This window comes from Lynx canadensis, chromosome E2 (genome assembly GCF_007474595.2).
Source record: "Lynx canadensis isolate LIC74 chromosome E2, mLynCan4.pri.v2, whole genome shotgun sequence".
NCBI classification, from domain to species: domain Eukaryota; kingdom Metazoa; phylum Chordata; class Mammalia; order Carnivora; family Felidae; genus Lynx; species Lynx canadensis.
The window spans coordinates 19120408-19135962 of NC_044317.1; the positions used below are offsets into that span (position 1 = coordinate 19120408).

Sequence of the window (15555 nt, forward strand, 5' to 3'; positions counted from 1 at the left end):
AGGAATTTTAGGGCAATACAACCAGCCTGATAAGAAAAACTGGGAAAATTGTCAGAACTGTACATTTTCTCAGGTTTGAAATGTCTCCACGCCCACTAAGCTACCCCTAAACTCTCTACTGGGTCACTATATGATCAATAGGACTTCGTGCTTCTAGTCTTCTCTCCAATCAACCAAAATGAGCTTTTTTAAGAGTCCATTCCCTCAAGCTCACAACCTCTTAGTGGTTTCCTGTTTGCCTGTGGGAACAGCCTCAGTGTTTTAACATGGCTTAAAGGTCCATTCAGCACTGCTTGTGATCCTCCCCCTGGCCTATACTGACCCTTTCAGATTTATCTCATGGCTGCAGCCTCCTTCATTTCCATGTTTCAGCAATACTCAATTGCTCTTAGTTTCTCAAACTTACCATACTCATGCCTCGCTGCCTGTAATACTTTTGTCACCTCTTTGCTAATGTAATGTCTTCCATTCTTGAGATTTCAGGTCTAAGTCTAAAGGAAACCTTTTTTGACCACCTAGACCAGGTTCGATGTACCACCTAACAGTCAGTGCTTGCAGTGTAACTTAAATGTTACTGCTTTTGGGGGCATCTGAATGGCTCAGTCGGTTACATGTCTGACTCTTGTTGATCTTAGCTCAGGTCAAGATCTCATGGTTTGTGAGTTCAAGCCCCACATCAGCTCTGTGTGACAGAGTGAAGCCTGCTTGAGATTCTCTTTCTCCCTCTCTCTACTTGTGCTCACGAGTTCTCTTTCTCAAAATAAGTAAACATTAAAAAAAAAAGTGGTACCGCTTTTGGTCAGTTTTGAGCTTTGCTGTAGGTTTTCGAAGGGAACTGTGATACGTTTTAGGCACTAGATACTCATTTCCCCCCCAATAATCCTAGCAAGTAGTCATACTTTAATATTTTTTTAAAAAACAGTAATAGTAAGCCTCAACATTTTCCTTTTTTATATTAAACTGACTTTTTTTGGTTGTATGATCTATGTCCATCTCACAATTTTTATATTGATGTGAACCAATATATGCAATTAAAAACCTCCTAGTAGCCACATTAAAAAAAGATAAAATTACTATCTTTAGCCCAATACATCAAATATCAATATACCCCGTATACAAAAGCATGATCATTTATATGTAATCAAAATAAAAATTAGTGAAATATCTTACTTTTCTTGGTACTAGATCTTTGCTATCTGGTATTGTTAGCAGCGTGTATCAACTCAGACACTAAATTTTCAAAGGCTAAAGTGTAATAGTCCCCTAAAACAAAGTTTTAAGAGAAAAAATATTTTATATTGCCTCAGTTTTTAAATTTAAATAAAAAAATTAAAATCAGATCCAGGGGCACCTGAGTGACTCAGTTAAGTGTCTGACTCTTGGTTTTGGCTCAGGTCATGATCTTACTTTGTGGGATAGAGCCCTTCATCGGGCTCTATGCTGACAGCATGGGACGTGCTTGGGATTCTCTCTGCCCCTCCCCCACTCACACTCCCTCTCTCTCAATAAACATTAAAAACAAAAACACATCCAGGAGTTCCAGCTACAAGATCAAGCATCACCTTAGCTCTCCCACTTAAAACCCCCTTCCCTCAAAACTTTCCCTGATTGGCTCCCTTATTTAGGTCCCAGCAAAAATGTTACTTCCTGACACATCTTCTCTTCCCACCCTATTTCTGCCTTTGTATGACCTAATCACCATTTATACCATGATGCTATTTTAGTTTATTCACAGCCATCTATCACCTTACCATTTAACTAATTACTAATTGTTCCTCTGCTCCAGCAGATGTAAACTTCATTAAAGAGGAACTTTGTCCATTTTATTCATCTCTAGAAAACTGCCTGGCACATAGTTGGCTTACAATAAATACTTGTCAAATAAAAAAAATATTAAAAAATAAGTTCCTTGGTTGTACTAGCCCCGTTTCAGCCATTCTATAGCCACACGTGGCTAGCAGCTACCATACTGGAGACACTGTGGATAGAGATTGTCTTCTCTAATCAAAGATTTCTCTTTGTCTTTTCTACTCACATTTCCTAATGTTTCTGAAACCTGAATAAGGCCAATGATGACCCTAAGTTGCTGAAATTAATTGAGAGTTAACTAATACAGCAACTGTTTAAAAAGTATCCTATATTTTAAAAAGCCAAACTATGGGGCCCCTGGGTAGCTCAGTCTGTTGAGCATCTGACTTCGGCTCAGGTCATGAGCTTGCAGTTTACGAGTTCAAGCCCCATGTCAGGCTCTGTGATGACAGCTCAGAGCGTGGAGTCTGCTTCAGATTTGGTGTCTCCCTCTCTCTGCCCCTCCCCTGCTCACACACACTCTCTCTAAATTAAAAACATAAAAAAAAGAAAAAAAAAGCCAAACTACCATTTTCACCCACAATCCCATCCCCCATTTGTAATTTTTTAGCCTAGACACATTTTTGGAATGCTATATATGTGGTAGTGCTCTAAGAAAGAGAACTATTGCTATCTAGAGTTAATCATGCCTTGAAATCTGCTTGCAAGACTGAAATATTTGGGAGATCAAAACACCAATGTTGTCTTGTAATACCCAATTATACACACACACACACACACACACACACACACACACACGTGGCAGTGTGGCTGTGGTGGTTTAAAAATATGTCCACAGGGGCGCCTGGGTGGCGCAGTCGGTAAAGCGTCCGACTTCAGCCAGGTCACGATCTCGCGGTCCGTGAGTTCGAGCCCCGCGTCGGGCTCTGGGCTGATGGCTCAGAGCCTGGAGCCTGTTTCCGATTCTGTGTCTCCCTCTCTCTCTGCCCCTCCCCCGTTCATGCTCTGTCTCTCTCTGTCCCAAAAATGAATAAACGTTGAAAAAAAAAAAAAAATATGTCCACAAACTCTCACTATACCACCTTTGAAGAGAGATGAAGCTTAATACTCCTCCATTTGAGTTGTGGGCCTGACATAGCGACTCACTTCTAACATAGAATATGGCACTCCAAGATTAGGTTATTAAAAAGACTGGCTTTCATCTTGAATCACTAGCTCCATGGAAATCAAGCTGCTAAGCTGTGAGCTGTCCTGTGGAGACACTCACATGGCAAGGAACGGAAGGAGGTCTCCATTCCAAAACCTAGCAAGAAATCCAGGGCTTTCACCCAATGGTGTCTCAGAAACTGAGGCCAGGCAATGAGTGGGCTTGGAAGGGGATCCTTCAGCCACAGGCAAGCCTGGAGATGACTGTAGCCTGGGCTGAAAACTTGACTCTAACCTCAGAAGAGACCAGAGATCAGACCACTGAACTTCGCTTCTTCCAGCTTTTTTTTTTTTTTTTTTTTGAGAGTACACAAGTGGGAAAGAAGGGCAGAGGGAGAGAGAGATATAGAAAGATAGAAGATCCTAAACAGGCTCTATGCTGAGCATGGGGGGGGGGGTGGGGAGGCTCAATCCCACAACCCTAGATTCATGACCTGAGCCAAAATCAAGAGTCAGATGCTCAACCAACTGAGCCCCCCCAGGCTCCCCTGCTTCTTTCAGATTTCTAACCCATAGAAACTGAGATGATGGTTATTGTTTTAGGCTGCTAGGATTTGGAGTAATGTGTTATGCAGCAATGGATAATTCATACAAGGGCTTATAACTTGAAAATGTTCCCCATTGCCAAATAAAACATAAATCAATTAAGATACTTATTTTCCCAAGTAACCCAAAACTGGCATATCCAAATACCCAGTTCTAGAGATGATATGCTTACTAAAACCATGATGCTACTGCTCAATTTTTGAAATTAACCCTCATTATTCTTTGGAATTTTCCTTAATGGTACCAGTTCACCATTTGTATTTGTTATTTGCAGTAAATCTGGTGGTGAATAATGAATTGTTTCATTATGAATCAAGCTTCAGGCATGCTTCTAAAGTGAAAGGCTGGTGTAGGAAAAATGCCAAGAAAAGTCCTAAGCTGGGGCGCCTGTATGGTTCAGTTGGTTAAGTGTCGGACTTCAGTTCAGATCATCATCTCACAGTCTGTGAGATGAGCTCCATGTCGGGCTCTGTGCTTACAGCTTGGTGCTTGGAGCCCACTTTGGATTCTGTGTTTCCCTCTCTCTCCCTGGCCCTCCCTGGCTCATGCTCTCTCTCAAAAATAAACATTAAAAAAAAAAAAAGTCCTAAGTATGGTTGATATAACACCAGCACAATCAAACTGTGTATTCCTACAATGACTACCTTGAATAATGGTACTAATCTGAATGTGTAATTTTTGAAATTCTTCCTCTCCTGCAAGGTCAGTACTTCATAGTTGTATCTCATAGGATGGGTATATCAAACCAGATTTTTAAAAAACCATAATATACATTGGGCACTTAGTATTCTTCGTGATAGTTCTATTAAAGGCTTTCTTTGAAATCAGTGGAAATGACCACTAGATGCCACTGTTGTTAAGGTTAAAAAAAAAAAAAAAAAAAAAAAAGGGATGAAAGAACATTTCAGAAACAACCTAAGTCAATTTTCATGTCATAATGAGCACCAGAACAGAAATTGTTGGAAAATGTCAATGAAGAGCCAAGAACTTTTTTTCACTACACATAAGTTTATTGTGAAAGTAAATTAAACATACAAACATACAATATGGCTAATGGTGGCAAAAGCAATCTGGCAGCTTAAGGCAAGTTTTAATGGAGATGAATTTAGAAAAGATGATGCAATGATGTAATTTTGTTTAAATATAGATCATGGAAAAATATCAAATTGCATCAATAACTTAATAAAAGTTTTCAAAGCCTGCACTACCGGAGAAAAAGGGCTTATGATCTTAATGCCAGCATTAAGACAGATGGAAACAGCACTGTGCTAAATGACAGGAAGAGTCGAATATTTACAGAAGGGTGGCAATATGAACATTTAATAACATTTGATCTTAGTTACCGGTGGAATGAAAGCCCTTAGCTAGAAGCAGTAGAGGAAAATGTACCATCACCATCATGTTATTAAAAAAATTAAGTGCAGAAGTCAAAAAACCAAGGAGCTCTGTGATAAAGTAACCTTAAAACACCACTTTAAGGGCCACTTAAAAGGTGATTCCCTCAGGGGAAATTAGGGCACTGAGTGTGTAAACATGTGAACTGCACAACACCAAATACCAACCAAATTCATTCATAGTACTTAGTTACACAAGATCAGCATGGTCCGTTATGATGCATTATTGTTTATAACAATTTAAACACACTCCTTACCATGCATGACTTCAAATATATAACAAATATTTTTATTCTGAGATACAGGATATGTTTATGAATCATAAGACCTATATACAACGAAAGTCACACCTCCCTCATCAATCAAGTGTGTGTGTGTGTGTGTGTGTGTGTGTGTGTGTGTGTGTGTTTTAAATGCGATGACCTTATTCATACTTCAGTTCCTTTTCTGAATTGACCATGTCAGTTTTTCACTCTTTAAAATAATGCCATTCTATTACGATAAAATATATTTTTGCAAAAATTCAGAAATGTAGTAACATTTAATGAATGTGACCATGAAAAATATTTGTAAGGAGGTTCCAAATGACTTAGCACTTTTTTCCAGTCTTGTATTAAAAAAAAAAGTTGCATTCAATTTGATAGTGAGCCTATTTTAAAAATATTCTTATACTAATTCATCTCAAAAGGTTCTATTAATAGTTCTTCTGGAAAATACCATATATATAACCTGTGAGGTTTTTCCCAGAATAATTAATGAAGAAAATGTATCCTCTGCACAGATGAACATTTTCTCTCTAAGACTAATCTTTCATCACCCAGCATTGTTTTTACAAAAGCATGCATTATAAAATACACATAAAAGCAGCTATCTTAAACATGATTTTAATACAATATTACCTTGGTAGCTGATTCATCACTGTCTCCAGTTTAATATGCTGTTACATACATGAAGGAGCTCCAGTATCCCTTTTCTGATTGACTTAAAAAAAAATCCCTGAATAAAACAGAAGCCAGCCTGTGACTTCTTTAGGCATTTCAGTAGAGTATTACCATCTGTGGAGAGTATCTCCACAGAAACTCATGATTACAGAACAGAATGTAAAACAGATCTGGGGCAGATTAGAGTTAATACCAATTAAAATTTTTTATGTTTAAGGAGGAAAGAAAAAGGAGCTGATTATCAACATTTAAAAGGATACTGCAACTTTAACAACTGTAAACTTTGTGTTAAAAGGCTGTGGCAGACAGCTCTATGCTACTAGGTCTTTAGCTTGTAAATAATGCAAACACATCAGCAGTTTTAAAATGCCATAGACTATAAAAACACAGACACAAAACAAATAACCAAGAATGTCTATCTAAAATGAAGCTGTGTAACCAACACATCTAAAATTCCAAAAATAATTAGAACAACCAATTAGGGGGAAAAACCCTCTGAAAAAATTTTAATTTCTTGACTTGTTTTTAAATGACATAAACTTTTAAATTAAAATGGAGGAAAAGAGCTTTACAAGTGGATAGTTTCAACTCATTTAAAATAATGCCAACAAGGTAAGCTTGCATAGAAAAAAATGTCAAATTACTGGCTACATGCATACAAAATTAGAAATGCAGGTATTATAATCATAGTGCAAAACCATGGCAGTTTGTGATGTCTTGTTACTGCCTAAGGTTGAGAAATAGACTGCGGTACCTCCAGTTATCACAGTTTCTGGTCTTTTAATGATTATTTCTGCTGACTAGAAACAATGTAAATGTAAAGATAGGTGGGCACATCTACTGTGCTAATTAACGAAGTTTGAGGTCATCACCACCACCTAAATTGGAACCAGGACTAGGGTCTTGTTGTCTTCTTGCCTGCAATGACAAAATTATAATTTGGGGTCAAAACGTGTTTTGAAAATCAAAGTGCTAGATAAATACAGTATAAGACACAGTAGCATTTAAAAAATGTTTACAACCATCTTTACATGTAAGAGGAAAAAGAACAATTTAAATTGTGTATTAAATATTTTGCTAAAGTTTCCAAAAAACCAAGAATAAAAATCTCATTATATTCAAAAGAACATTATCAAAATATGTACTATGTATAAAAGAACAACAAATCCATGTTTATAGTTTTTGGACTACAGGGTTAAACACATCATCCATTTACCTTAGAATCAAACTTCCCCTTTGAATAATAGCTGACACTTATTGAACACGAACTATATCCGGGGCACTGTTCTAAGCACTTTTCATAGATGAACTGATTAAAACCCTGTCAGCAACCTATAACATAGGCGCTACTGTTTATCTATTTTATAGTCACACAAAAGTATAGAGGCTACCAACTGTATGATTGAATAATGTAGTAGTGAATTTCATCTTACACAATGCCATCTCTGCCAACCAAGCTGTAACTAAAAATCTCTACCTCCGATAATAAAATCATTACTATGGATAAAGAATTGGCTTAAAAGCAAAAATGGGTACTCTTAGAGCTTCCACTAAGAAGAATTGCTTCAAGGAGGTCACAATCTAAGAGTACAAGTAAACAGAATTTTAACTCCTTTGGTTATATACATCAAAATTGAAAGGCCAGGTTCTATTTTTCCAATGTAGAAATAATGGACATGACTGTATTTACAAATACCTTTATATGATTGCATAAATATGGAGGAAAGAAAGACAGGAGTACAACACGAAAATTTGTTACTTAACAAGTGCAATTCTTAAAAAATAACCTATCCCCCCCTCCCAAAAAAAAAAAACAAATGCAATTCTTAATGAATAAATTTGAGTAAGGGCCAGGCACCTGGGTGGCTCAGATGGTTGAATGTCCAACTCTTGATACTGGCTCAGGGCATAGTACCAGGGTTATGGGATTGAGCCCTGTGTGGGACTCTGTGTTTAGCATGGAGCCTACAAAAGATTCTCTCTCTCTCTCTCTCTCTCTCTCTCTCTCTCTGACTCGTGCTCTCTCTAAATATTATAATTTTTTTTTTTAAATAAAATCTAGGAGCGCCTGGGTATCTCAGTTGGTTAACCCCCAACTTCAGCTCAGGTCATGATCTCACAGTTTATGAGTTTGAGCCCTGCATCAGACTGTCTGCTGTCAATGCAGAGCCCGCTTTGTATCCTATCCCCCTCTCTCTGCCCCTCCCTGCTCATGCTCTCTCTCAAAAATAAACAAACATTAAAAAAATAATAAAATAAATTGAATAAAATTCAAAACAAAACAAAATAGGGACAAAATTACAGTCCCTGATCCACTTACATACACAGAAGTATTTTTATAACAGTATTAACAACTAAGAGGTTAGACAATTATAAACACTGAGGTTTTCAAGTTTCACTTTAGAATAAACATTTCTAGTCAAACTGATGGCAAATTACTTAATAGAGCACATCTAACAACTAACAGGTCCTGCATGACACTCTCTGCCACTATTAAGTTTTTATGGAACCTAGTACCCCTGTGGTTTACATACAACATTAACTCTCAGTGTCTTTCACAAATTCCAATGTGTGTTTCCTACATAAGCTTTCTTCAGGGACTACCAATGTCAGTGGAGCACAAATGTCTGACTGTATACAGAACCTGTTTCCTTCAGCAACCTTGGTTAGATGATATTATACACTGGCAACTCCATTTTACCAGTAGTTCAGGCACAAAAGCCTGAGGTCACCCTAACACCTCTTTCTCTCACACTCACCTTTAGATTCTAACAGCTCTACATTAACCATATTCTGCATGTGACCACTTCTAACTGCCCCCACCTCTCTCACCCCAGTCTATGCCACCACCATTCTTAATCTGGATCTTCTCTGGAGTCACCTCTGATATATGCCAGTAGCTGAGACTTCTTCAAATTACCTATGGAATCTTTAGGTAAATGGAATACTGTACTATTATCGCCAACTGATTCTTCATTGTCTGTTTTTGGCAACAAATCTAACCAAAATCTAACCAAAAGTTGAAACAGTCTCATTTCAGTTCTTAAGATCTAAAACAGTTGTTACAGAAAGAGCATCCTTGACCTTCAAACAAGCATCTAAACAAATCATACTTGTACTGTATGATCAAGTTTTAGTCAGAAGCTCCAGCTGTGTCATTTCTCAAGAGGGTTCTGTTTAGACAGAAATGAACCTTCCTTGTTCCTTTCAAACAAATCAAATAAAACCCAACACTAACTTCTGTAGTCCTTCTTATAAATATTGATAGGAGATTTTAACTATTTTTTATTAGCATACTGCTCACTGACTGAATTTTAGCCTATTTCTTTCAATTAACAAGTCAGGTTAAAGTTACACTGCATGGTACAGGCTGAAAAACCAATGGAATGCATATTCACCAAAAACAAAAACAAAACCAATTTGAGTTTCCATGAAGAATCAATGTTAAATGTAGTGTAAGGATGGATCGATTCTGCAAAATCAGAGATGGTGATTTAAGCATCTGGTTTCAGTCAATGAAGGTTAGAAAGGGGCTGAGCAGTGAAGAAACACTGAGAAAAATCAATCCTAATTATATATTTACAAATCACTATTAACCTACCAATAATACTTTGTGAAAAGGGTATTTCAGCTTTGGTCTTGAGATAAGAGTAGTTATCTTAATAATGGGATGACTTCAAATGAGTGACAGCATGTCAGCAGCAGTCATCAGCAGCTGGAGTTCTCCTTTCTGGTCATGGCTGTGCAGAAGTTGCCAGGGATTTGTTTGTTTAAAATATATTTTGGTAAAGGCATGAGAGGAGTAAAGTTGTTTTGCTACTTATTTGTGTTTGCAGTTTCCATTTACATTGTGAAGATGGAGTCAGAAAGATGTAAGGGAAGACACTGTGAGGGAAAAGCAAAAATAAGATAAATACAGACAGCGGGGGAAGTCAATAGCGGGAGAGCAGGAGAGGAGTAAGAGCTGGAGACTGGAATGAAATTTAATGCTCACAGGGAAGAGGTATGGGCTGTCACATGAAGGAAATAAGCACAGAAAAACAGATTTATGTTCAGTGAAATAGCTTCCATAAGATCGGAATTCAACAATTGGATGAACTGCCTTGAGAAGCAGTGCTTTCTGTTGTCGTAGTTTTTAAAACTTTTTTTTTATGTTTATTTTTGAGAAAGAGAGAGTGTGAGTGGGGTAGGGGCAGAGAGAGAGGGAGACACAGAACGCAAAACAGCCTTTAGGCTCTGAGCTGTCAGCACAGAGCCTGATGCGGGGCTCAAACCCACAAACCATGAGATCATGACCTGAGCCAAAATTGGACGCTTAACCACCCAGGCGTCCCTACTGTGACAGTTTTGTAATGAGAGCTCAATGTTTTAGAAGGAATTCTATGAGTAATCAGTTAGACTAGATGGTGGCTAAGAAACTCTCTGAACTCTATTATTCTACCAGCATCAAGTCCATAATTTCTAGTTTCTTTTTCCTCTGTCAATCCACATGGGCACTTGATTCTAACTTTTTATTAACAGCTATTTCAGAATAGTTTTAATATAAAGCAGATACCCACAAGCCTGTTCAGGATACAAATATGTTTTTAATATTTATAAAGAAGTAATCGAGACACTTTACTACAGACCTCCTACTACCAGTTGCTCCTGTTTTCTTCCTTTCAATATGCTATTGCCCAAATAGTTTTGAGGAGGCAGTCATGAGATGAGTCCAAAATGTAGAGAAAAAGAATAGTCACCAGGCACTGGAGTTTTCCCTACTGGCCAGGGCTGTGCAGAAGTAGCCAAGAGCAGGGATACCCAAATAAAAATGAATAAAACTTCTTGCATGATTTCTACTCTTTTATTATCAAGATCATCAAAATCCTGAAAACTTGTGAGAAAATGCCCTAATATTTCAAAATAGCTTCAACTTACTGAGTATATACTGTGTTCACACACTGTGCTTACTATTTTATATGTCTGACACTTGACTCAATGTCAGAACACAGAATCACAGAATTTTAAAGTGGCAAAGTATGTCAGAGATTTTTAGTTCAACTCTTATCTGACAGATGGTAAGCCTATGACCAGGAAGGTTAAGTGATTCCCCAAGGTTTCACAGTTAGCTGGTGGCAGTCAGAACTTTAAACTCACAATCAGCATTAATGTCAACCTAAGTCATGGCTATTTCTTCCAACTGCTAAAGCTGGATGAGACACAAAGCAGAAATTTTAAGTGCTAGTAATATGACAGAAGGGAGTGTACTTTCTCCAAACTCATTAAAAAGGTAAAAACCAAGTCAGCAGACAATCATAAACACTTGTCAGGTAAGGAGAATGCAAGAGCTGATCTAATGGGCATGTAAAAAAATATAGTTCTGGGGTGCCTGGGTGGCTCAGTTGGTTAAGCATCTGACTCTTAATCTCAACTCAGGTCTTTTATTTTTTAAGTTTATTTATTTTTTTGAGAGAGAGAGACAGAGAGAGCAAGTGGAGGAGGGGCAGAGAGAGAAAGAGAGAATCCCAAGCAGGCTCCACACTGTCGGCACGGAACCCGATGTGGAGCTCGAACTCACGAACCAGGAGATCATGACCTGAGCTGAAACCTAGAATTGGACACTTAGCTGACTGAGCCACCCAGACGCCCCAACTTATTTATTTTTTTAATTAAGGAAAAAAAGTTTATTTTTGAGAGACAGAGAGAGTACGAGCAGGGGAGGGGCAGAGGGAAAGGGAGACGGAATCCGAAGCAGGCTCCAGGTTCTGAGCTGTCAGCACACAGCCCAATGTGGAGCTCAAACCCACAAATCATGAGATCATGACCTGAGCTGAAGTTGGATGCCCAACTGACTGAGCCACCCAGGTGCCCCTCTCAGCTCAGGTCTTGATCTCAGGGTCATGAGTTCAAGACCCATGTTTAGCTCCATGGTGGGGTGAAGCCTACTTAAAGTATATATGTATACATATACATATGTGTATATATACTTCTTATAAAGTATACAACTTTAGGAAAACTTTACAAATAAAGTGACATTTCAATATAAAAGAGATAGTAGAAATAATCTACATTTCTGAGCGTGGACTGGGATGGCTCTGCCACTTTAGCTATGTGATCTTAGACAAGTTTCTTATTCTCTTTCAGCCTCAGTTCCTCAAAATGGAGATACACCTTGTAAGAGTGCTTTAAGAACCAAGTGTAAAACAAATATTGTGGTGTATACTGCCTGGCATGCAGTAAGTACTCACGCTGTCATTATTACAACAAAGCTGCTCATCACTTCCCAATTTATCTATAGGAGCATTTGCAATGTTAAAAAAAAAACACAACAACCTTGTATATCCTGCAGATAAGAGTAATTTTTAAGAAATAAATAAGGTTGGAACAAAATAAATCTTAATGGAGTTTTGCATCTCCTATGCTAGAGAGCAAACCAAGACTGTCTTTCTGTCTCGGTGTGGGAGACCGCTAATCTAGCACCCTCTTCCTCCTTGTCAATCCCCTTCTGATTCTCATTCTCAGTCTGAGTTCATATTCCCACTTCACTCTCATCTACTGCCTTTACCAGAAGACACGTCAGGAAGGCCTAGGATAGACAGATTTTTATGTTAGTTTGTCCTCACACAAAAAAGAGTGTTGGTGCAGTTAAAGTGATTTGAACACTGAAGTCTGCGGGAATTTAAAATAGTGGCTGAGATTTTTCTTCTTGGACCACACAGAATCGAAGGCTCCAAAAACATACAAAACAAATATAAAAACCACATAAAGCCTTTTGCCTGTTTTTATTTCCAAATAGTTTCCACCTAAAATTCTCCTGTGATTTGAATTGTATTAAAACTGCCTATAGTAAAATAAGCAATAATTATTTACTCATTCTCTGACATTAAAGACAAGAATTTATTTGCTAACACTTTATAAACCAACCAGATGAAAGTATTTTCTACATAATGACAGAGAAAATCTTTCAGCACCCTGTCACCATGCAGCCGAATTAAGAACCAACAGCTTTAGAAAGTTAAGAGGCCAATCAACTTGAAGGCAGTCTCTAGACAGGGAGTATACACGAGCTGCTGCCAAACAGATAATGGAGGCATCTTTCCAATTTATTTATGACCAAAGCACTCATTCTGTCCTTTATGAATTTCAATCTTATTTCACAAAAATCCCAAAGTAAGGCATTTGAATTCAGATGTACAGATATGTGACCTGAAGAGAACCGTCATCAGTAACACATCAACATTTTCAAATCATGGAAGGATTCTCAGATAACAAGGTACTTGCCTCCTTTCATGTGGCAACAGACAGGAATGAGAGGCAGAAGAAATGTCTGTGATTATTTTTTCTTTTTTTAACATCTAATTTTTATTAAAATACAAGAGAGTACACAGATCATAAATATGTAACTTGATGTAACTTGATGAATTTCCCACTAAGTTACACCCATGTAACTAGCACCTAGATCAAGAAATACAGTATTACCCAAACTTGGGAAGTTCCTCTTGTGCTCCCCCCACAACCCCCTAGTCACTACTCAATCAAGGTAACTGCTATCTTGACCTCCAACAGAACCCAGAAAAGTTTAAAGCCCTTTACTACTGTTAAAAACCAAACAACCAACACCAGAATATAAAATAGCTCGGCAAAAGATCTGACTTTCACAGTCTAAAGATAGGATATGCCTGCTTTTACTGCTACTCCAGATACACTGTGAACCAAAGTGAGGAAGTGAGCCCATTTTAAATGTCAGATACTGAGCTAGGCAGCAACCTGGGAAGTAGGACGTTAGCTGTTTTACAGATGAGACTCACAAGGATAAGTAACTTTTCTAATGTCACAAGGCAACAAATAGTGGAGCCAGGATTCAAAATCAGAGCAATCTATTACAAACCTCATGTTCATTCTACTACATCAAAGGTTTTCAAGTTATATTCTGCAAGCTGCTGGGTTCCATGAAAACACCCTGGGACTACAGAAGGAAAACAGAATAATCCCTACCCCCACTTCATCCAGAACAATGCCTCTTTTATCTATTATTTGGGGTTCTCTATAAAATTTCAAATGAAGGAAGGATTTCACATTTTTAGAAAAAGCCCATATGCCAGAGAATACATATAGCAAGTTCTAGACTCTTCTAGTTGCATCATTTTGTGTTAACACTAAAAACACCCCCCCCCAAAAAAACCACTTTCTTTCCTAAAGAGGTAATAGATGCACATGATACAAAATTCAAAAGGTATAGAAGATAAACAGTGAAAAGGAATCACCCTCCCATGTGGCCCCCAGTTTTCAATTAGTTTCCTACATGTCCTACTAAAGAGAGACTATGTATATATTCAAGCAAATATGTGTATGTACTCTTTTTTTTAAAAATACCCAAAGGGTAAAAGATGTTATGTACCTTTGCATACCATTTTATTGTACACCAAAGATTTAACAGTATTTGGATAAGGTTACTAACATAAACAATGTTTCTTCATTTTACTATAGTTTTTCATTTGCCAAATTAGTAATAATCTGCTATGACCTCTGAAAGGTAAAGAAAATATCATATACTGGGGCACCTGGGTGGCTCAGTAGGTTAAGCGTCCAACTTCAGCTCGGTCACAATCTCACGGTTCGTGAGTTCAAGCCCTGCGTTGGGATCTGTGCTAACAGCTCAGAGCCTGGAGCCTGCTTCGGATTCTGTGTCTCCCTCTTTCTCTGCCCCTCCCCTGCTTGCACTCTGTCTCTCTCTCTCTCAAAATAAATAAACATTAAAAAAAAAAAGGAACAAGAAAATATCATACTACTAAAATATCTTTTTCCAGAAAACCAGAAAAAGAAAATACTAAATCCTACCATGAATGATGGATTGAAAAATTTCTAGGGGCACCTGGGTGTCTCAGTTGGTTAAGTGTCCAACTCTTGATTTTGACTGACATCATGATCTCACGGTTTGTGGGTTTGAGCCCCATGCTGGGCTCAATGTGGAGCCTGCTTGGGATATACCCCCTCTCTTTCGCTCTCTCTCTCCCTCCTTCCACTCATGTGTGCTCCTTCTCTCTCAAAAATAAATAAACTTAAAAAAAAAAAACTCTCTAAATTTTACAGACAGTAAAAGAGAAACCTGCTCAAGGAGTTTTATAACTGAATACAGGTTAAAAGACACCAACACATACCGAAACCCTTTGTAATCTTAACCTTAGACATATATTAAATGTTCATGAGCACCACCATTACAAATTTAGCACTGCAGGGCTAGACGCCTCAGAGGTTATCCAAACAGGGCTGGGACATCCCTAAGCCTCTGTACTGCCAGGATCTAAAACTTCCAAGGACCATTTACTGGGTTACTGCCACCCACGAGTTACCACTGCTCCTTGGCCCTTGCCTCTAGTCAGGCATCAGGACCACCCACTGGAACTATTATTATTCTTTTTTTGCCTCAGCCTTTTCTTTTCCAGGCAAAATGGTTTGTAACCTCTCCTGGCAGGTTTTATTTTTCAACTTAATCATCTTTATGGGTGATGTGGAAATTAATTTCCCAGTGCTAGGCTGTATTTGTAGAGACCTTCTGGTTAGGAATCTGGTTTAAGTCTTTGCTCCTCCTTCCATTAACCAACTACTTGAAAGAGCAAGTCAATTTTTCTCAGTATCAGTTTCAACTGTAATAAGAATTTTAGAGTACATGGCATAATGTC

General features: G+C 38.0%; 1 protein-coding gene across 2 annotated transcripts in view; it reads right to left on the bottom strand.

Moving 5' to 3' along the window:
- Positions 1–4549: 4549 nt before the first annotated feature.
- The window catches only part of CBFB (core-binding factor subunit beta), a 56982-nt gene continuing 45976 nt past the window's right edge, over positions 4550–15555 (bottom strand). For both annotated transcript variants that reach the window (XM_030298755.1, XM_030298756.1), the window contains exon 6: positions 4550–6814. In XM_030298755.1, the coding sequence (XP_030154615.1) occupies positions 6746–6814 (69 nt within the window). In that variant the 3' untranslated portion in view covers positions 4550–6745. The remainder of the gene's footprint in view (positions 6815–15555) is intronic.